Source organism: Rhinoraja longicauda, chromosome 9 (genome assembly GCF_053455715.1).
Source record: "Rhinoraja longicauda isolate Sanriku21f chromosome 9, sRhiLon1.1, whole genome shotgun sequence".
Taxonomy (NCBI): Eukaryota; Metazoa; Chordata; class Chondrichthyes; order Rajiformes; family Arhynchobatidae; genus Rhinoraja; species Rhinoraja longicauda.
Window position 1 is genome coordinate 64,251,321 of NC_135961.1, and position 22,517 is coordinate 64,273,837.

The 22,517-nt window shown below is 51.2% G+C and overlaps 1 protein-coding gene across 1 annotated transcript in view; it reads right to left on the bottom strand.

Annotated features, from left to right (window-relative positions):
* jag1b (jagged canonical Notch ligand 1b) overlaps positions 1-22,517 on the bottom strand; it is a 93,709-nt gene that overhangs the window by 14,454 nt on the left and 56,738 nt on the right. The window contains 12 exon segments of the mRNA XM_078405648.1: positions 2,982-3,091; positions 4,904-5,017; positions 7,646-7,731; positions 8,396-8,423; positions 11,199-11,315; positions 12,335-12,448; positions 14,193-14,306; positions 15,524-15,637; positions 16,016-16,180; positions 18,875-19,025; positions 20,693-20,866; positions 21,613-21,659. Coding sequence (XP_078261774.1) covers positions 2,982-3,091; positions 4,904-5,017; positions 7,646-7,731; positions 8,396-8,423; positions 11,199-11,315; positions 12,335-12,448; positions 14,193-14,306; positions 15,524-15,637; positions 16,016-16,180; positions 18,875-19,025; positions 20,693-20,866; positions 21,613-21,659 — 1,334 coding nt within the window.

Genomic DNA, 22,517 nt, shown 5'->3' on the forward strand with positions numbered 1-22,517 from the left:
TGAGAAAGTGCAGCATTGTCCAACTTGCTTGGGGAAAAAATGGTAGATTAAACGGTGAACACCATGTCTAAGATGCTTTTGGATAGGCACGTGGATGTACAGGGGCATGGACCACGTGCAAGGCAGAAAAGTTCCATTTATTTTGGCGCTATGTCCAGCAGGGAACATTATGGGCCAAAGGGCCTGTTCCTGTGCCATTCTATATTGAATGGCAAGATTCTAGAGTGGAGACTGTAGGGCGGCAGTAAGGTGCAGCGGTAGAATTGCTGCCTTACAGCGCCAGATACTCCTGCTCCATCCTGATTATGGGCGCTCTCTGTACATTCCCCTTTTACGGCGTGGGTTTTCTCCGGGTGCCCCGGTTTTCTCCCACTCTGGCATCTGTAAAATATTGTCCCTAATGCGTCGGATAGCGCTAGTGTACGGGGTGGTCGCTGGTCGGCACAGACTCGGTGGGCCGAAGGGCCTGTTTCCGCGCTGTATCTTGAAAGCCTCAAGTTGCAGAGGCATTTGGGTGGCCAAATGCAAGGCCTGTGATGGTTAACAGCTTTAGAGGGACATGGGCCAAACGCAGGCAGGTGAGACTGGTACAGATGGGACATAGAAACATAGAAAATCAGTGCAGGAGGAGGCCATTTGGCCCTTCGAGCCAGCACCGCCATCCATTGTGATCATCAACAATCAGTAACCCGTGCCTGCCTTCTCCCCACATCCCTTGATTCCGCTAGCCCCTAGAGCTCTATCTAACTCGTTTAAATTCATCCAGTGAATTGGCCTCCACTGCCTTCAGTGGCAGGGAATCCCACAAATTAGATTTAGATTTTAGATTTAGAGATACAGCGCGGAAACAGGCCCTTCGGCCCACCGGGTCCGCGCCGCCCAGCGATCCCCGCACATTAACACTATCCTACACACACTAGGGACAATTTTTACATTTTACCCAGTCAATTAACCTACAAATCTGCACATCTTTGGAGTGTGGGAGGAAACCGAAGATCTCGGAGAAAACCCACGCAGGTCACGGGGAGAACATACAAACTCCGTACAGACGGCGGCCGTAGTCAGGATCGAACCCGAGTCTCCGGCGCTGCATTCGCTGTAAGGCAGCAACTCTACCGTTGTGCCCTTTTAACAACTCTCTGGGTGAAAAAGCTTTTTCTCATCTCAGTTTTACATGGCCTTTCCCTTTATTCTTAGACTGTGTGGCCCCTGGTTCTGGACTCCCCCATCGTTGGGAACATTTTTCCTACAATGTTGGCCGGTGTGGGGCAAGTTGGGCCGGTGTGGGGCAAGTTGGGCCGGTGTGGGGCAAGTTGGGCCGGTGTGGGGCAAGTTGGGCCGGTGTGGGGCAAGTTGGGCCGGTGTGGGGCAAGTTGGGCCGGTGTGGGGCAAGTTGGGCCGGTGTGGGGCAAGTTGGGCCGGTGTGGGGCAAGTTGGGCCGGTGTGGGGCAAGTTGGGCCGGTGTGGGGCAAGTTGGGCCGGTGTGGGGCAAGTTGGGCCGGTGTGGGGCAAGTTGGGCCGGTGTGGGGCAGGTTGGGCCGGTGTGGGGCAGGTTGGGCCGGTGTGGGGCAGGTTGGGCCGGTGTGGGGCAAGTTGGGCCGGTGTGGGGCAAGTTGGGCCGGTGTGGGGCAAGTTGGGCCGGTGTGGGCAAGTTGGGCCGGTGTGGGCAAGTTGGGCCGAAGGGCCCATCTACACCCTGTAAGACTCTACGACCCTATAAAAGGCTGTAACTCAGATGCAGCAAACCATTCAAGCTAATAAAATCTGCTTGTCGACTGAGCTGAACACATGAGCTGAACACATGAGCAGGGAGGTTTTGCTACAATCATACTGGGAGTTGGAAGTTCACATCTGGAATATTGCAGACACTACTGGTCGTCTTAGAACAGATGTTGGAAACAATTCACAGAAGGCTTTCCCCGCCAACATCTGGAACGCAATGCTTATACTTGGAAGGCAGCTCGGACAGGCTGGGCTTGTAGCACCTCCGAGAGAGGAGATTTGATCCAAACATCATCCCAAGTGGTCATTACAGGCTGGATGCTTCTCAGAACCTAGGACTACTGTTTAGTCTAGTTTTTAGTTTGGAGAGACAGCGCGCAAACAGGCCCTTCAGCCCACCGAGTCCGTGCCGACCAGTGATCTCCGCACACTAACACTATCCTACACACACACAATCCTACACACACACTAGGGACAATTTACAATTATACCAAAGCCAATTAATCTACAAACCCGTACGTCTTTGGAGTGTGTGGGGGATAACCAGAACACCCGGAGAAAACCCACTCGGGTCACAGGGAGAACATACAAACTCTGCACACAGGGCATGTATGAAGGATTGAACCCTAGTCCCTGGCGATGCAAGGCAGCAGCTCTACCCCTGCGCCACCGTGCCGCTCTTTTAAAAATGAAAAGCTAAGGGATTCTAAAACGAGGGGGTATTTTGGAATACTCTCCCCAAAGAGTGGGGGAAATCAGACTTCCAAGTAGCGTTTAAGGGAGAGGTAGAGGGATTTGGGGAACGGCAACGAACTGAAAGGCCACCACAATTAAACATAGAAACATAGATTGGGTGGAGACTTGTACAATAGACAATAGGTGCAGGAGGAGGCCATTCGGCCCTTCGAGCCAGCACCGCCATTCAATGTGATCATGGCTGATCATTCTCAATCAGTACCCCGTTCCTGCCTTCTCCCCATACCCCCTGACTCCGCTATCCTGAAGAGCTCTATCTAGCTCTCTCTTGAATGCATTCAGAGAATTGGCCTCCACTGCCTTCTCATTTCATTTTGCCACAGGTTCATCCTGCAGTAATGTGTAGGAAAAAAACTGCAGATGCTGATTTAAATCGAAGGTAGACTTTGTCCCGACCCCTCTCCCGACATCTGTCTGAAGAAGGGTCTCGAGATGCTGCCTGACCCGCTGAGTTACTCCAGCATTTTGTCACCCTGCAGTAAAACCAGTCTCAGTTGTCGTACCTTCGTACAGGCAATCCTGCCATTGTGACATTGGCACCCATTACATTCCTCTTCCCACTTGGCGCCATGTGACACGACACTCTCCTTCAGAATGCAAGCTCGTCCGGTAACTGGAGGGGGAAAAGAGAGGGGAGATCAAGCCAAAATTAAGAGAAATGGCAACGAAATGCTCTTGGAAATTCCACATGCCAAGGTTCAGTCACACAACCGCCAGCCCGTACACCAGAGCACCCCTTGAACACACTGCTGCGGTCAAATTCAAACCTCTCCTCACCGCAGAAGTGACATACTTAAACCTACCCAATCTCCCAGATGCTAAACACGGAACTCCCCCTCCCATTCCCACACTGACCTGGGCCTCCTCCATTGTCAGAGAGAGGCCCAGCACAAATTGGAGGAACAGCACCTCATATTTTGCTTGGGCAGCTTACACCCAGACTTCTCTAACTTCAAGTAACCCCTTGCTCTCCCTCTCTCTCCATCCCTCCCCCTCTCCCTCTATCCCTCCCCCCCCTCTCTCCATCCCTCCCCCTCCTCTCTCCATCCCTCCCCCTCTCTCCACCCCTCCCCCTCTCTCCACCCCTCCCCCTCTCTCCACCCCTCCCCCTCTCTCCACCCCTCCCCCTCTCTCCACCCCTCCCCCTCTCTCCACCCCTCCCCCCTCTCCACCCCTCCCCTCTCCATCCCTCCCCTCTCCATCCCTCCCCTCTCTATCCCTCCCCTCTCTATCCCTCCCCTCTCTATCCCTCCCCTCTCTATCCCTCCCCTCTCTATCCCTCCCCTCTCTATCCCTCCCCCTCTTATTTTGCTTGGGTAGCTTACACCACAGCGGTATGAACATTGACTTCTCCAACTTCAAGTAACCCCTTGCTCTCCCTCTCTCCATCTCCCCCCTCTCTCCATCCCCTCTCTCCATCCCTCCCTCTCCATCCCTCCATCTCCATCTCCATCCCTCCCCCTCCCTCTCTCCCCCCCAACCCCCCTCTCTCCACCCCTCCCCCTCTCTCTCCATCCCACTCCCTTCCCATTTCCCCGACCAGTCTGACTGTCCCACTGATTCCATTTTATCCGTTTGCTTTGTCATCATCTGCTCCCAGCTAACAATGATCTACTCAACATTTTCCTTGAACCACATCTCTTTTGATGTCTCGTTTTCACACCTTGCACTTCCTTATACCCGAGTCTCCCTCTCCCCTGACTCTCAGTCTGAAGGGGCTCGACCCAAAATGTCACCTATTCCTTCTCTCCAGAGATGCTGCCTGACCCTCTGAGTTACTCCAACTTTGTGTCCATCTGCCATTCCTCACTACACTGAACTTCACCACATCTACAATACAATAGACAATAGGTGCAGGTGGAGGCCATTCGGCCCTTCGAGCCAGCACCGCCATTCAATGTGATCATGGCTGATCATTCTCAATCAGTACCCCGTTCCTGCCTTTTCCCCGTACCCCCTGACTCCGCTATCCTTAAGAGCTCTATCTAATATTGTATTGTAGACATGGGGAAGATTAGTCCCTCGCTACACTAATCTTCACCACATCTACTTGCCTTGGTTCTTCAATATTCAAAGTTTTTAGTGTTAAATTTCCTTAATGACTTTGGATCTTGGATCAAAATGCTCCTTTCCCCACCCCCTCCCCCTCCCTCCCCACCCCCTCCCCCTCCCTCCCCCCCTCTGATCAAAAAGGACTCTAGGAGGGGGCCGTGAAGAAACAACTCAACTCAATCAGTAGCCTTTGTATGCAGACACTTCCTGTCATAACCAACTTGACCACCTTCGACTCATTGTTCCATCTCCCAGGAGAAATTGGCTTGACTAACGCAACTTAAACACTTCAACCAGATCCCACACCCCCAGCCCCACCCCTTGTTATGAAGCATTCAATTGATTACATTGTTTTACAGACATGGTGGTTTACCTTCTTGACACCTGAAGCCACTTTGACCAGGTGGGCAAATACATCGGAAGCCATTGATTTCATCCACACAGGTGGCTCCATAGGCACAAGGCGACGACTGGCACTCATTGATGTCTGAAACACAATTGTTTCACTACTATTAAAAAGGCACTCAAACACAACACTATCGTGCAAGCAATGAGGTAGTTATGTGGAGATACAGTTTATAATCCCCGAGGTACGAATATTGAAGGAAGATCAGTCTGAAGGGTCTCGACCCGAAACTCCACCTACTCCTCCTCTCCCGAGATGCTGCCCGACAATAGACAATAGGTGCAGGAGGCCATTCGGCCCTTCGAGCCAGCACCACCATTCAATGTGATCATGGCTGATCATTCTCAATCAGTACCCCGTTCCTGCCTTCTCCCCATACCCCCTGACTCCGCTATCCTTAAGAGCTCTATCCAGCTCTCTCTTGAATGCATTCAGAGAATTGGCCTCCACTGCCTTCTGAGGCAGAGAATTCCACAGATTCACAACTCTCTGACCCGCTGAGTTACTCCAGCATTTTGTGTCTACCTTCGATTTAAACCAGCATCTGCAGTTATTTTTCCCTAACCAGCACCTGCAGTTCTTTGTTTATGCATAATCCGTATCCCTCCACATCTATGAGCCTAACCAAAAGCCTCTTAAATGCCACTATCGTATGCCTCCACCACCACCCCTGGCACCGCGTTCCAGGCACCCAGGCCTTAAAACCTGCCCTGCACGTCTTTAAAACCTGCCCTGCACGCCTTTAAAACCTGCCCTGCACGTCTTTAAACCCTGCCCCTCAGAGCTTTAAACACACAAAATGCTCAAATTAGGCAGCATTGTGAAGAGAAACTAAATTAAGGCCCCAGTTTAACAAACTTCCTTGAAAATCTGCTGCTTAACACTTTTAAGCATTGCCATATTGTTTTTTTAAAAAAAAGTTTTAAAATCTCATTGTGGTCGAAACTTTCACTTTAATCCCAAGAAATCAGGCAGCATTTCTGGAAGGGGACTTATCTTTAAACTTGATCTAAATTAACACTTATAACAAATGTTCCCCCCTGCGAGATCTAAACAAAAAGACTTAATGACCCAAATGCATTCCCAAGCTAAGAACAATAAATAAACTTGCAGACGTGATAAGAAAATCTTCCCGACACAGGAGGGGGGGGGGGTGGGAGAAGAGAAAACCCTTGATGTTTTCCCTGGGGGAAGTACATCCATTCAAACTACCTCCAGGTGGAAAAATACGAGGTCGTCCACTTAATGAGCAGAGATTACGGAGTCCACGCTGCCCATCAATCTCCCGTTCACACTATTTCTACTGTATCCAAATTCTACATCCTACACACACTAGGACCAATTTACAATTATACCAAGCCATCTAACTTACAAACCTGAACGTCTTTAGAGCGTGGGAGGAAACCGGAGCACCCAGAGAAAACCCACGTGGTCACGGGGAGAACATACAAACTCCGTACAGACAGCACCCGTGGACAGGATCGAACCCGGGCCTCTGGCGCTGCAAGGCAGCAACCAAAGATACTAGAGGAACAAGATGGACCACTCCGTTGAAATCGCCTATACTGAAGTGTAGTACGCAAAGGAGCGTGACTGCCGCCATTTTAGTAAGCAAAACCCGCCGTTCGCTACGCCTCTCGCAGTGTAATCAGTGTTTTGGGGGGGGGGAATAGTATGTGTGATGATACCATTAAAATGCAGAATATATCTCATCTATCAATTCACAGGCTTTTGTTATTTTTCTTTTAAAATGTTTCTGCAAGTTTCTGGCCACTAAAATGGCGTCGTGACGTACTACGGTTTTTAGGGTCGAATGGTCTACCTTGCTCCTCTAGTACGTTTGGCAGCAACCGTACCGCTGCGCCACCGTGCCGCCCGTGAGAGATTGAAAGGTGTTGGAGTTCAGCCTGGTGTCCTTGCACAGTTAATGTGCAGTGACAGGAAACCATTAGGCAGGCACGTTGGCCTTCATCGCGGCAGGCGGTGGAGTTGAAGAGCAAGACATTTCATTGTAACTATTACAGCAGTGCCTTGTGTAATCACACCTGGGGTATTGTATGCGAGTCGGGCCGCACCACCCAAGGTCACAGGGGTGACCGAGAAAGACCTGCACAAAAGCTTCAACCGTTTGATTCCCGGGATCGGGGTGGGGGTGGGATGGCCAGGGGCAAGGGTTGAGGGGCAATTGTCCCCAGGAGAGATTAGACCGACTCTGGCGTCGAGAACAAGGACAGGTCGCGGTGAAACGTACGGAACCCTTGACAGGGTAAATGCAGAGATATTTGCTTTGTCCAGGGGTGTCTAGACACAGAGTAAGAGATCAGCCATTCAGGTCTGAGTTAATATAGTTTAGTTTAGAGATACAGCGCTGAAACTCAGATGCTCTGACCCAGTCGTCTGGCCATAACAATTTGGCCCTTGTCAAAATCGCTCACTCCCTGCCCATTTCTCCTGCATCCAACACATCAACTTCAAGAACCGACCGTTCATTTGCTACCGAGTATATCCCACCCCTTGGCAGGTGCCATTGTAACAAGACAATCAATGTTACTCACTTCGCCTGTCAGTGGTCATAATGTCTTGGCTGATCGGTGTACGGGGAATCTAAAGTCGATGGGGACTCTCACTGTCTCGGTCGAGGGCAATGGTTCAGCAGGAGTTAGTCATTAAGAAAACACTGAAGGAGCAACGTTGATGCTCAGTACTCACTTATACGGCAATCTGGCCCGGCAAAGCCAGGAGCACATTCACACCGATACCAGTTCTCGCCGTCCACGCACGTTCCACTGTTGTAACTATCGATGGAGGCAAAACGCGCGTTAAGACGTACAGAGCCCAAACACGGGTTAACGCGTGATGATCGTTTGACGACACTGGGCCTCCACTCGCTGGAGTTTAGAAGGATGGGGGGGGGGGGGGGAAACCACATCGAAACGTGGGGAGGGGATTGGATAGAGTGGATGAGGAGAGGATGTTTCCACTAGTGAACGAGTCTAGAGGGCACAGCTGCAGAATTAAAGGACATTCATTGAGGAAGGAGACGAGGAGGGATTTCTTTAGTCAGAGGGCGTTGCTCTTTGCCACAGAAGGATGTGGAGGGCAAGTCACATCAGTGGATAATTTCGAGGCAGAGATAGATAGATTCAGAATTAAAGGACGTTCCTTTGGGAAAGGGATGAGGAGAAATTTCTGTGGAATTCTTTGCCACAGAAGGCTGTGGAGGCCAAGTCATTGGATATTTTTCAGGCAGAGATAGATAGATTCTTGATTAGTACGGGTATCAGAGGTTATGGGGAGAGGGCAGGAAAATGGGGTTGAGGGGGGAGGGATAGATCAGACATGATTGAATGACGGAGTGGACTCGATGGGCCGAATGGCCTAATTCTGCTCCTATCACTTATGGACAAATGCCACACATGCACAAAAACTCAAACACGGTTTAAATAGGATTTCACTCACCATGGGTGTGGATTGCAGTCATTTGTGTCTAGAAGAGGAGGGGGGGGGGGGGGGGGGAAGAAATATTAAGATATTTTAATATCAGTCAGAGACTTTTTGCCGAACATCATACTTGCATCGTTCCAGTGCCTAAGGTGGTGACTTGTTAATAGGCCCCTGATTAAAGAGTAGGAAGTCATTTAATGCTTGTCAAATAGGTTGTTACCCTTCTGAATGGATTCCAGGTTTTCACCGTGGACTCTGCTAAACACTCCTTGACAGATGTGCTCATGAGGGAGGGAGCCCTTGTAAAGTTTGCAACCGGAAGGAGTAGAAGCAGACATTTCACCGGCCAGCCAAGAACATTGGGAACCCGAGCACATCTGCCTTCATTTAGCGCGAATCTGCCTCTCCCTCCAGTCACTGGTCTCGAACCAGGCAATAAAAAGCAACCCTGGCAGTGTCGCGCGCAGTTAAAGCACTGGTTTCGTGTAAGAAAGGACGCTGGCTCAAACCGAAGATAAGACACGCAGAAAGCTGGAGCGAATCAGCGGGACAGGCAGCATCTCTGGAGAGAGGGAATGGGCGACCCTTCTTCAGATGTTTCGACCCGAGACGTCACCCATTCCTTCTCTCCAAAGATGCTGCCTGTCCCGCTGAGCTACCCCAGCACTTTGTGTCCAAAATACTTATTTTGCCTGGCAGCAGAAATATAAAACAGAAGAAAATCTAAATCGTCGGCACTCAGAAACAACATGGTTTGGTTTAGTGTAGAGACACAGCGCGGAAACATGCCCTGTGGCCCAATGAGTCCACACCGACCAGCGATCCCCGCACATTAACACTATCCTACACACACTCGGGACAAATTACACATACACCAAGCCAATTAACTGACACACCTGTACGTCTTTGGAGCGTGGGGGGAGACCGAAGCATTTGGAGCAAACCCACGCAGGTCGCGGGGAGAACGTACAAACTCCGTACAGACAGCGCCCGTAGTCAGGATCGAACCCGGGTCTCCGGCGCTGTGAGGCAGCAACTCTACCGCTGTGCCACCGTGCCGTCCTCCATTGATATTGAGCCATAAGTTGCTGGGGGAATGATTAGCACCACCTGTTGAGAGCTGGACTGGTCCTTTTTTTAAATTTAAAAACCGTTCCCAGTCTTCTGAATGTTTGTGTGGCCGGGCTGCTGTACATGCAAGCTGACAGCTGCACAAAGGAAAATGGCCATTTGGGAATTCTGTAAATAGCAAGCAACTGCGCACTAACTTAAACCAATCCTGAAGGGCAGCCCAGCGGTAGAGCTACTGCCTCTCAGCGCCAGAGACCCGGGGTTCAATCTGGACTACAGGCGCTGTCTGTACGGAGTTCGTACGTTCTCCCCTTGTGTTCCCCCCCCCCCCCCCCCCCCGAGTGCTTCGGTCTCCTCCCACGCTCCAAAGACGTGCAGGTTTGTAGGTTAATTGGCTTGGTACAAATGTAAATTGTTCCCAGTGTTTGTAGGATAGTGTGAGTGTGCTGGTCGGCACGGACTCGGTGGGCCGAAGGGCCTGTTTCTGCGCTGTATCGCTAAACTGAACTAAAGGCATGCGAGATTAACTGCTCATGGGGAGAGGATATGAGGAGCAGATGGGGGTGTGTGAATAAGTTGGGACGACACAAAGCGGCGCAGCAGGTAGAGCTGCTGCCTCGCAGCGTCCGAGACCCAGGTTCGATCCTGACCTCGGATGCTGCCTTTGTGGAGTTTGCAGTAAGTGTGGAAAGGAATGGACCGACCCCAATCTAAATGAAGCCCAGCACCAATGCAGTCATCCATGTTCAACAACAGAACACTCAATTTAGCAGTAGTTAGTTCTGATCACATCCTTAACACAAAAAAAAGAGATGCAGAACAAAACAAAAATGGGGAACGGCTTTATTTTGGGGATTTAATTGACATCCAGCAAGAGCATAAAAGGTCAAGTTATTTTGATGGAAACAGAGGCATTGGCAGACCGTGAATGCATCGGTGGAACCACAGTTCATGGCAAGACCGGTTAGACTGTGATCTAGACACAAAATGCTGGAGTAACTCAGCGGGACAGGCAGCATCTCTGGAGAGAAGGAATGGGCGACGTTTCGGGTCAAAACCCTTCCTCAGACTGAGAGTCAGGGGGGAGGGAAACTAAAGGTATGAAAAGGTTCACACCAAATCAGTCAGCAATGATGACCAAGGAAAGGTGGAGCCCACAATGGTCCATTGCTGGCTGGGTGACGTCTTCGGGTCGAGACTCTTCTTCGAATCTAAGGGGTCTCGACCTGAAACGTCTCCCATTCCTTCTCTCCAGAGAGGCTGCCTGACCCCGCTGAGTTACTCCAGCATTTTGTGTCCACCTTCGATTATAAACAATGGATGGCCAGATTCACCGGGTCACAGAGCAAAACTCTGCGTAAAACACAAAGACAGACAAAAAGCTGGTATTTATTCTGGAGTAACTCAGCGGGTCAGGCAGCATCTCTGGAGAAAAGGAATGGGTGACGTTTCGGGTCGAAACCCTTCTTCGGACTGATGAAGAAACGTCTCGACCAGAAACGTCACCCATTCCTTCTCTCCAGAGATGCTGCCTGACCCGCTGAGTTACTCCAGCATTTCGTGTCTGCCTTCGATTTGAACCAGCGTCTGCAGTTTTTCCCTACGCATAAAGCGCACTGCATTGCTAAAATCTAATCCGTTGCGCCAAGCCAGTGCATTGCCAAGCACCTCGATAACGTTTCATCCCCCGAGCCCCCCCCCTCGGCCCTATCTTTTCCTGGCTCAGATATGAAATGCAAGTACTCACTCTGAGAGCAGGTGATTCCTTCCCAGCCTTCTTTGCAGACACAGGTGTAGGAGTCTCCATTCACCACACAGGTTCCACCGTTCTCACAAGGGTTGGGCAAGCAGGTGCTGTTGCGAGCTGTGGGACCCGGGGGAGAGGAGAGAATCAAAACTACCATAAGATCAGGGGTGGGCGCAGCGTTAGAGTCACTGCCTGGCAGCGCCGGAGACCCGGGTTCAATCCCGACTACGGGCGCTTGCCCGTACCGAGTCTGTACGTTCTCCCCGTGACCTGCGCGAGTTCTTTTTCCCGGGGTCAACAGCCCAAAGACCCACGGGTTGGGAGGTTAACTGGCTTTGGTAAAATTGTAAACTGTCCCCAGTGTGTGTAGGATAGCATTGGTTTGCAGGGATCACTGGTCGCCGCGGACTCGGTGGGCCGAAGGGTCCATTTCCGAGGCTGTACATCTAAACTAAACTATTAGGACATAGGAGCAGAATTAGGCCATTCAGCCCATCTAGTCTGCTCTGCCATCCGATCACGGTTGATCCATCTTTCCCGCTAAGCCCCATTCATTTTCCTGGCTTCTCCCCCACAACTGTTAACAGCTTGAGATTCGCGCCATTGGATCATAAGAGATAGGAGTAGAATTATTTATTCACAAAATGCTGGAGTAACTCAGCAGGTCAGGCAGCATCTCAGGAGAGAAGGAATGGGCGACGTTTCGGGTCGAGACCCTTCTTCAGACTCTTCTTCAGTAGAATTAGGCCATTCGGCCCATCGAGTCTATTCACCGCCATTCAATCATGGCTGATCTATCTCTCCCTCCTTCACCCCATTCTCCTGCCTTCTCCCCATAACTCCGGACACCCGTACTGATCAAGAATCTATCTATCTCTGCCCTAAAAATATCCACTGACTTTTGGCCTCCACAGCCATCTGTGGCAACGAATCCCACAGATTCACCACCCTCTGACTGAAGAAATTCCTCCTCATCTCCTTCCTAAAGGAACGTCCTTTGATTCTGAGGCTGTGCCCTCTAGTCCTAGACTCTCCCACCAGTGGAAACATCCTCTCCACATCCACTCTATCCAGGCCTGTGTACGTTTGAACGAGGTGCCGCGAGGCGCGGGAAGGTTAACGGCGCCGGCACCTACCGATGTTGCAGGTGGCTCCGTCCCATCCCAGGGGGCACATGCACTTGAACGTGTCCCCCTCGTCGTAGCACGTGCCGCCATTGTTGCACGTGGCCTCGTCGCACTGACTGTCCCCTGCAGAAACAACAACAACAACAACAACGTTCAGAAACGGCCGGCACAAAGCTTACCGTTGCTCGAGCGCGCACACACAACATTGCAGCAGAACTAAACGGCGAAAATCAACACAGAGGCACAGCAGGTCGAGCCGCTCCCTCGCGGAGCCAGAGTCCCGGGTTCCATCCCGACCTCGGGCAGCATCTCCCGAACCAAAGGGGCCGCGCGGCGGTAGATCGCTGCCTCACAGCGCCAGAGTCCCAGGTTCCATCCCGACTTGTCTGTACGTTCTCCCTGTGACCTGCGTGGGTTTCCTCCGGGCGCTCCGGTTTCCTCCCACACTCCAAAGGCGCGCAGGTTTGTAAATTGTCCCTAGCGTGTGTAGGATAGTGCTAGCGTGCGGGGATCGCTGGTCGGCGCGCCGAAGGGCCTTTTTTCCCCACGCTGTATCGCTGAACTGCGTGGAGTTTGTACGTTCCCCCCGTGACCTGCCTGGGTTTACTCCGGGTGCTCTGGTTTCCTCCCACACGCCCAAGGCTTGTTGGTTAATTGGGCCTCTGTAAAAGTGCCCCTAGTGTGCAGGGAATGAATGAGAAAGTGGGATAACAATACTAGTGCGATCAATGGTCACTGCAGTCTCAGTGGGACGAAGGGCCCATTTCCATGGTGTATCTCCAAACAAAACTGTCCCACAGTGTAAGGGAGTGGATGAGAAAGTGGTATAATGACTTCAAGCATGTAGAGACTTTCCACTGACTGGATAGTGCACAACAAAAGGCTTCTCTGTACCTCAGTACTGACAATAAACTACAAGTAAAGTGAACGGGTGATCGCAGGTCGGCACGGACTTGGTGGGCCGAAGGGCCTGCTTCCCTGTTGCATCTCCAAGCGTTCCCTCAAATCCCCCCCCCCCCCCCCCCTCCCTGTGTAGAGGAAGTGGATTAGAACTAGACAGGTAAAAATGTGTAGGAAGGAACTGCAGATGCTGGTTTAAATCGAAGACAGACACAAAATGCTGGAGTAATTATAGGAAGGATGTCGACAAAATGGAGAGGGTACAGAGGAGATTTACTAGAATGTTGCCTGGGTTTCAGCACTTAAGCTACAGAGAGAGGTTGAACAGGTTGGGTCTTTATTCTTTGGAGCATAGAAGGTTGAGGGGGGACTTGATAGAGGTTTTTTAAATTTTGAGAGGGACGGACAGAGTTGACGTGGGTAGGCTCTTCCCTTTGAGAGTGGGGAAGATTCCAACAAGGGGACATAGCTTCAGAATTGAGGGACAAAAGTTTAGGGGTAACATGAGGGGTAACTTCTTTACTCAGAGGGTGGTGGCTGTATGGAATGGGCTTCCGGTGGAAGTGGTGGAGGCTGGCTCGATTTTATTATTTAAGAGTAAATTGGATAGGTATATGGATAAGAGGGGATTAGAGGGTTATGGTCTGAGTGCAGGTAGATGAGACTAGGTCAGGGAGAGTGGTCGGCGTGGACTGGAAGGGCCGGACAGGCCTGTTTCCATGCTGTAGTTGTTATATGGTTATATGGTTAACCCAGCGGGACGAGCAGCATCTCTGGAGAGAAGGAATGGGTGACGTTTCGGGTCGAGTCCGGGGACGGGTCTCAGCCAGAAACGTCACCCGTTCCTCCTGTCCACAGATGGTGCCCGTCCCGCTGAGTTACTCCACCATTTTGTGTCCGTTTCTTAGCGTAAACAGTTTCCATGCAGTAGCTCTAAACTAGATTTGAAACTGAACCAAGCGCTCACGTGAATGGCAGGTTTTTCCTTTCCAGTCATTCTGGCATTCGCAGTAGAAGTCGTTGACCAGATCCTGGCACTTGCCCCCATTCTGGCACGGGTTTATACTGCAGTCATTGATATCTGCACAGCGGGAAAGGGAAAAGTAACTCGACAGCTGTACCCCTCTGCACCGGGCCACCAGATATCAGTGTTACACGCCAAGCATTAAATACTTCACCCTGAACACATGCCCCTGCCCATCGACAACCCGCTCCAGCCACCATCCCCACCCTGCTGCAGAATAACCCTGACTGTGTGTAACTGCTTCAGCAGCTCAGCGGTAGAGTTGCTGCCTCACAGCGCCAGAGACCCGGGTTCGATCCCGACTACGGGCGCTGCCTGCACGGAGTTTGTACGTTCTCCCCATGGGTTTTCTCCGAGATCTTCGGTTTCCTCCCACACTCCAAAGACGCACAGGTTTGTTGGTTAATTGGCTCGGTAGAAGTGTAAATTGTCCTTATCACGTGTTAAAGTGCGGGGATCGCTGGTCGGTGCGGACTCGGTGGGCCGAAGGGCCAGTTTCCGTGCTGTTATCTCTGAGCTAAAAACACTGGCAGCCGAGCTTCAAGCTCCCAAACTTTAGAGATAAAAACGCAGAAACAGACCCTTCGGCCCATCGAGTCCGTGCTGACCAGCGATCACCCCGCACATTAACACTGTCCTACCCACACTAGGGACAATCTACAACGTTCAGAAGCCAATTAACCTACAAACCTGCATGCCTTTGTACTGTGGGAAGGAACCGGAGCACCCGGAGAAAACCCACGAGGTCACAGGGAGAACGTACAAACTCCGCGCAGACAGCACCCGTAGTCGGGATCGAACCCGTGTCTCTGGTGCTGTAAGGCAGCAACTCTACCGCTGCGTCCTATAAAACCTTGGCGTTCCCTTCTAAAAACAATCACACAACACAACAGAACACTAACAGGCCCTTCGGCCCACAATGTTCATGCCAAGCACGAGAGAAACAGAGAAATAGGTGCAGGAGGCCATTCGGCCCTTTGAGCCTGCAACGTCATTCATTGTGATCATCCACAATCAGTAACTTGTGCCCAACTTCTCCCCATGTCCCCCGATTCCACTAGCCCCCAGAGCTAGTTAAGTTAAGTTAACTTAAGCAGCCAAGTTAAGCAAAGGTGTTGCCAATGATTCCAAGTCATACTAATCACATCTAGAGCCCCGACCGCATGGGGCAAACTCAACCCGCCGATCGGACAGAGAGATCCCGATGAGGCAGAGATCGGCCGCCTGGATCCCGAAACCAAACCAAAACATCTTTGGGCGAGTTCACGACTTACCAAACTGACACAGAACACCTTCCCATCCCTCACGGCAGATACACTGGTAGAAGTTGACACCATCAATGCAAGTCCCACCGTTTTTACACGGATCACTTTCACAATCATTAATATCTGCACCAAGAAACAAAAAGCATTTACACCCAACACGCACAACCCCTCTGGCTTCCAACACTCTCTTTGCTAGGAGGGACACAGAGCGGGGGGGATGGAGGGAGAGAAGGTTGCAGAACGAGGGGAGGGGAGGGGGGTGTAGGAGTCACAGGTTGGGGGGGGGGGAGGGAGGGAAGGTTGCAGAACGAGGGGAGGGGAGGGGAGTGTAGGAGGGTCACACAGAATGCCAGGGGAGGGTAGATGGAGGGTCACAGAGCAGGGGGGCGGAGGGAGGGAACGGGGCGGGCGGGGAGTAGGCCCGGAGGGAGGTGCGGTGGGACGCAAGGAGGGGGCGGAGGCGCGCATGGCTTGGCGTGCAGGCAGGCGGGCGGTTCTTACTTTGGTGACAGTAGGTGCCGGTGAAGCCCGGGCTGCAGTCGCAGGTGAACCTCCCACCCGCCTGGCTCCTGCACTTGCCGTGGGGCCCACACACGTTGGAGGAGATGTAGCGGATGCCGTCGGGCGTGCTGTTGGAGGCCACAGCCACCGTGCAGCTGTCAATCACTGAGGAGGAGGAGGAACAACACAAAACCATTTATGAACGGACCGCGCACTCCAACGTCAATGGACTATTGGCTGTTGTTTGGGGAGAAGGCAGGCACGGGGTACTGATTGAGAATGATCAGCCATGATCACATTGAATGGCGGTGCTGGCTCGAATGGCCTCCTCCTGAGACTGCAGACTAGAGACAATAGGTGCAGGAGGAGGCCATTCGGCCCTTCGAGCCAGCACCGCCATTCAACGTGATCATGGCAGATCATTCTCAATCAGTACCCCATTCCTGCCTTCTCCCCATACCCCCTGACTCCGCTATCCTTAAGAGCTCTATCTAGCTCTCTCTTGAATGCATTCAGAGAATTGGCCTCCACTGCCTTCTGAGGCAGAGAATCCCAATTAGACTAGAGACTAGAAACATAGAAAATAGGTGCAGAAGTAGGCCATTCGGCCCTTCGAGCCTGCACCGCCATTCAATATGATCATGGCTGATCATCCAACTCAGTATCCCGTACCTGCCTTCTCTCCATACCCCCTGATCCCTTTAGCCACAAGGGCCACATCTAATTCCCTCTTAAATATAGCCAATGAACTGGCCTCAACTACCTTCTGTGGCAGAGAATTCCACAGATTCACCACGCTCTGTGTGAAAAAAAACTTTCTCATCTCGGTCCTAAAAGACTTCCCCCTTATCCTTAAACTGTGACCCCTTGTTCTGGACTTCCCCAACATCGGGAACAATCTTCCTGCATCTTGCCTGTCCAACCCCTTAAGAATTTTGTAAGTTTCTATAAGATCTCCCCTCAATCTAGAGACTAGAGTCTATTGACTCTGAAAGCCTCCTTTTGCTCTGGTATTTTATTTCATTCACATGTTTAATCTAGTGTTTTTTTCTTAATGTTTTATGCATTATTCTCAATTGTTTACTGTATGTTCGCGTTGTTACTTGTGAGCGGAGCACATTCCTTGTGTGTGTACATACTTGGCCAATAAACTTATTCAATTCGACGTAAAGTGCCGGCAGGATCTGCAGATGCCGGTTTAAACCGAAGATGGACACAAACTGAAGACGGTTCTCGACCCGAAACGTCTCCCATTCCTTCTCCCCAGAGATGCTGCCTGACCCGCTGAGTTACCCCCCTTCTTTTTGTGCCTCTCTTCGGTTTAAACCAGCATCTGCAGCTCATTCCTACACATGTATATATCGCCATGTTGTATATGACTGCATTTCCCTGCAAGTATAAACAATTAGTGAATACGTTTCCCTCTAAAGTGGTGAAACGTCTCACCGTCAGGCTTCCAAACTACTACAGCACTGTGGTAGGTCCAACCTAGAACCTCACACCCACTCTAAACGCACTGCAGAAGCCATTGAACAATTATGTAGAACACACACACACACAGCCAGTTAATGGTCGACTGTTGAAAATAAATGTCTTTTCTGAGGAAATGGAAATTCAAGAGTCCCACTGCATCCTGAAAACGGCCCCAATTCAAAGAATATGGATTGTTTTTTCTGGTTTCCAGGCCCAGGCTGAGAGGCAATGCGCGATGTGTTACGCAGAATCAAAGGACACAGGGGAAGCAATCAATATTAAAAGCACAGACTCAAGACGCTGGAGTAACTGAGCGGGACAGGCAGCATCTCTGGGGAGAAGGAATGGTGACGTTTCGGTTCGAGACCCTCCTTCAGACCGAGTCAGGGGAGAGGGAGACACACAATAGACAATAGGTGCAGGAGGAGGCCATTCGGCCCTTCGAGCCAGCACCGCCATTCAATGTGATCATGGCTGATGGAAGGGTAAGGTGTGAAAATGAGAGATCAAAGGGGACAAAGCTCAAAAAGAATGTCGAAATAGCTCATTGGTAGCTCGGGCACACCGAGACACAATTTAATCAGGGGGGACAGTCAGACTGGTCGGAGAACTAGGATGGGGAGGGGGCGAGAAAGCTAGGGTTAATTGAAGTTAAAGTCAATATTCATGCTGAAATGTGTAGGAAGGAACTACAGATGCTGATTTAAACCAAAGATAGACAAAATGCTGGAGCAACTCAGCAGGTCAGGCAGCATCTCTGGAGAAAAGTAGTAGGCAATGTTTCGGGTCGAGACCCTTCTACAGACATTCTCTGTACTTGTCCTCACCAGCACACAGCGAACAATGGCTTGCTCCTTTCATCATAGTTCTTTTTTGTTGCATATCTTTAAATCTATCTCTCACTTTCTACATCACTGTCTATAATCTCTCGTTACCCTCTCCCCTGACTCTCAGTCTGAAGGGTCTCGACCCGAAACGTCACCCATTCCTTCGCCCCCGAGATGCTGCCTGACCCACCGAGATACTCCAGCATCGTAGAAGGGTCTCGACCCGAAACGTCACCCATTCCTTGTCCCCCGAGATGCTGCCTGTCCCGCTGAGTTACTCCAGCATCGTAGAAGGGTCTCGACCCACAACGTCACCCATTCCTTGTCCCCAGAGCTGCTGCCTGTCCCGCTGAGTTACCCCAGCATCTCGTCTGTGCTTTGTACATCAATTGCCTCTGTCTTCAATATTCATACCGCAGGGCTGTAAGCTACACCGTTACCAGAGCAACTGTTTAAACATCTCTCTTCCCCCCCACCGTCTCTCTGCATCAGCCACCTCCCTCCCCCAAGCACTGAAGACAAGGACGGAAGTCAGCTGAACAAGCAAGCGGGGAAATACCTTCACAGGGCGTCGTCCGACAGTGGTCTTTCAGATGGGAGCAATTCTTCCCTTCGTAGTCCTCTGGGCAGCTGCAGAAGTAATTGCTGGCCAGATTGAAACATTGCGCCCCGTTCCAGCACGGGTTGGGCTCACAGTAATCAACGTCCAGCTGTGGGGTGTACGAGTGGAGAAGAGTTACAGACTGGGGGGGGGGGGGGGACGGGGACGGGGACGGGATACAGGCACGCACGCGGTCACCACCATCACTCGCATCAGCGCGTTTATACACACACGTTTCCCCCCCCGCTCCCATTTAGTTTAGTTAGGAGATAAAGCCCGGAAACAGGCCCTTCCCTTCGGCCCACCGAGTCCGCACCGACCAGCGATCCCCGCACATTTACATTCTCCTACACGGGACAATTTACACTTACACCGAGCCAATTAACCTATAAACCTGCACGTCTTTGGAGTGTGGGAGGAAACCGAAGATCTCGGAGAAAACCCACGCAGGTCACGGGGAGAACGTACAAACTCCGTACAGACGGCGCCCGTAGTCAGGATTGAACCCGGGTCTCCGGCGCTGTAAGGCAGCAACTCTACCGCTGCGCCACCTTTTATAAATATCGTTCAGTGTGTACCGTGTTTACACATTCTGTTGTGCTGCTGCAAGTAAGAGTTTCATTGTTCTTTCTGGGACACATAACCCCTCTTGACATTGTTAACCCTTCGCTGATGGAAGCCAATGCGCGAGGCGGCACGGTGGCGCAGCGGTAGAGTTGCTGCCTCACAGCGCCAGGGACCCGGGTTCCATCCGGACCACGGTCTGCGGGCAGTAGATCAAAAGAAGACGATGCTGGAGTAACTCAGCGGGTCAGGCAGCATCACACGGGAACATGGATAGGTGACGCTTCAAGTCGGGACCCTTCAGACCTGAAGATCCACTTTGCAGAACGGTTTGGTGTGAATATATTAAAGATTTAAAGTGACGCAGCGGTAGAGTTGCTGCCTCACAGCGCCAGAGACCCGGGTTCCATCCCGACTACGGGCACTATTCAATCCTGTTGTGTGCGGTCCAGTCAGCGGAAAGATTAGACGATAGACAATAGGTGCAGGAGGAGGCCATTCAGCCCTTTGAGCCAGCACCGCCATTCAATGTGATCATGGCTGATCATTCTCAATCAGTACCCCGTTCCTGCCTTCTCCCCATACCCCCTGACTCCGCTATCCTTAAGAGCTCCATCTAGACATGATTACAACCAAGCAGTCCACTGTGTACAGATACATGATAAAGGAATAACGTTTAGCACAGGATGATGTTGTGTAGTCTGATTAAAGATAGTCCAGGGATCTCCAATGAGGTAGATGGGAGGTCAGGACCGCTCTCTAGTTGGTGAGAGGATGGTTCAGTTGCCTGATAACAGCTGGGGAAGAAACCATCGCCAAATCTGGAGGTGTGCGTTTTCACACTTCTGTACCTCTTGCCTGACAGGGGAGAGGGGAGAAGAGGGAGTGGCCGGGGGTGAGACTGGTTTAAGATTAGGCTGGTGGCCTTGCCGAGGCAGCGTGAGGTGTAGATGGATGGAGTCGATGGAAGAGAAGGGTCTCGTCCCGAAACGTCACCCAATCCTTCCCTCTCCCGAGATGCTGCCTGACCCCTCTGAGTTACTCCAGCATTTTGGGTCGACCTTCGATGGAAGGGAGGTTGGTTTGTGCGACGGTCTGGGCTGCGTCCACAATTCGCTGCGATTTCTAGCGGTCTTGGACGGAGCTGTTTCCAAACCGCGCTGCGACGAGACCCAGAAAGGGGTTGTAGAAGACCCTGCCCCAAGCCCTCACCTGACACAGGCTCCCAGAGAAACCAGCGGGGCAGAGACACTGGAATCCATTGACTTCATCTTGACAGTAACCACCATTGAGACATGGGCTGCTTTCACATTCATTGACATCCTTCTCACAGTTGGAGCCTGCAAAGCCCGACAAGCACGCACAAGTGTAGCCATTGACCAAATCCTGAAAGGGCAGGGGTGCGAAGAGAAAAGAAAAAAGTCAGATGGGATCACGTTAATTTAAAAAACATACATTGCTCTAAATCATCGCTCAGCAGATAAGCCGAATAATTGGCACATTCAGATTTAGAACACATAAATAGACAATAGGTGCAGGAGGAGGCCATTCAGCCCTTCAAGCCAGCACCGCCATTCAATGTGATCATGGCTGATCATTCTCAATCAGTACCCCCGTTCCTGCCTTCTCCCCATACCCCCTGACTCCGCTATCCTTAAGAGCTCTATCCAGCTCTCTTGAATGCATTCAGAGAATTGGCCTCCACTGCCTTCTGAGGCAGAGAATTCCACAGATAAAACGGCACAGCACGAGAACTGGCCCTTCGGCCCATAATGTCCGTGGTGTCAAGACCAACGTGCAAGAAATTGCAGGGAGTCGTGGGCCCAGCCCAGACCTCCTTGGGCTAACCGGCCTCACCAAACCGGCCTCCCCCTCCATTGCCTCCATCTACACCTCGTGCTGCCTCGGCAAAGCCAGCAGCATTATCAAGGACCAGTCTCATCACGAGTTCCTGTGCTCAACCTTTACTATGTTCCTGGTTTTGTAAAACTTGTAAGCCGCTACACGGAACCTCACCCAATATTGTCAAGCTCTGAGATTCTGGCCAGATTCACACGAGTTCAGACGCACCATCTGCATGGAGAACGGATCAAATTCATTTTTAAAACACTGCAAGCAAAAGCCAGACGCACCTTGCAAATTCCACCATTTTGGCACTGCTCGTGACAGTCGTCGATGTCTGCAACACAAAAATCAGAACAATGATGGCCAAAAATAACAAATGAGCAATTTATTAAAGAATAGACCAGCCCCAGATGTTGTCAGGCAACTGAACCATTCTATCCACCAACTGGGGAACAGTCCTGAGCTACCGTCTACCTCACCTAGGCTTGTGTACACTGGAATTTAGAAGGACGAGAGGAGATCTTATCGAAACATACAAGATTATTAAGGGGTTGGACACGTCAGAGGCAGGAAACATGTTCCCAATGTTGGGGGAGTCCAGAACAAGGTCCAGTCAGAAAGGCAACACATGATTACAATCGATCCAGTTACAGTGCGTAGGTACCCAAGGGAATAACCTTTAGTGCAAGGTAAAGCCAGCAAAGTCTGAACTAGGATATGCAAGAATATAACTTCAGATGCTGGTACAAATCGAAGGTATTTATTTCACAAAATGTGGAAGAAGGGTCTCGACCCAAAACGTCACCCATTCCTTCTGTCCTGAGATGCTGCCTGACCTGCTGAGTTACTCCAGCATTTTGTGAACTAGGATATTATATTTTCTACCCGATGCAGAGATTTTGTTCAACGCCACTTGCATGATTGACTCAGACTGTTACTGAAGTTTCAAGCTTGACGCGATTCTTATATTCAAGAGGTGCTCGATTCATGACCCAGTTTGATTACTTTCACAAGTGCCGATAAACTCCCTCTGGAAACGTGTCTGCTGCCCTCTTCCTCCCCCACCCCCCCCCCCCCCTCCTTGCAATTCATCCTCGCATTAGTACGGGTGTCGGGAGGGATGGGGAGAAGGCAGGTGAATGGGGTCAAGAGGGAAGATAGATCAGCCATGACTGAATGGCGGAGTAGACTT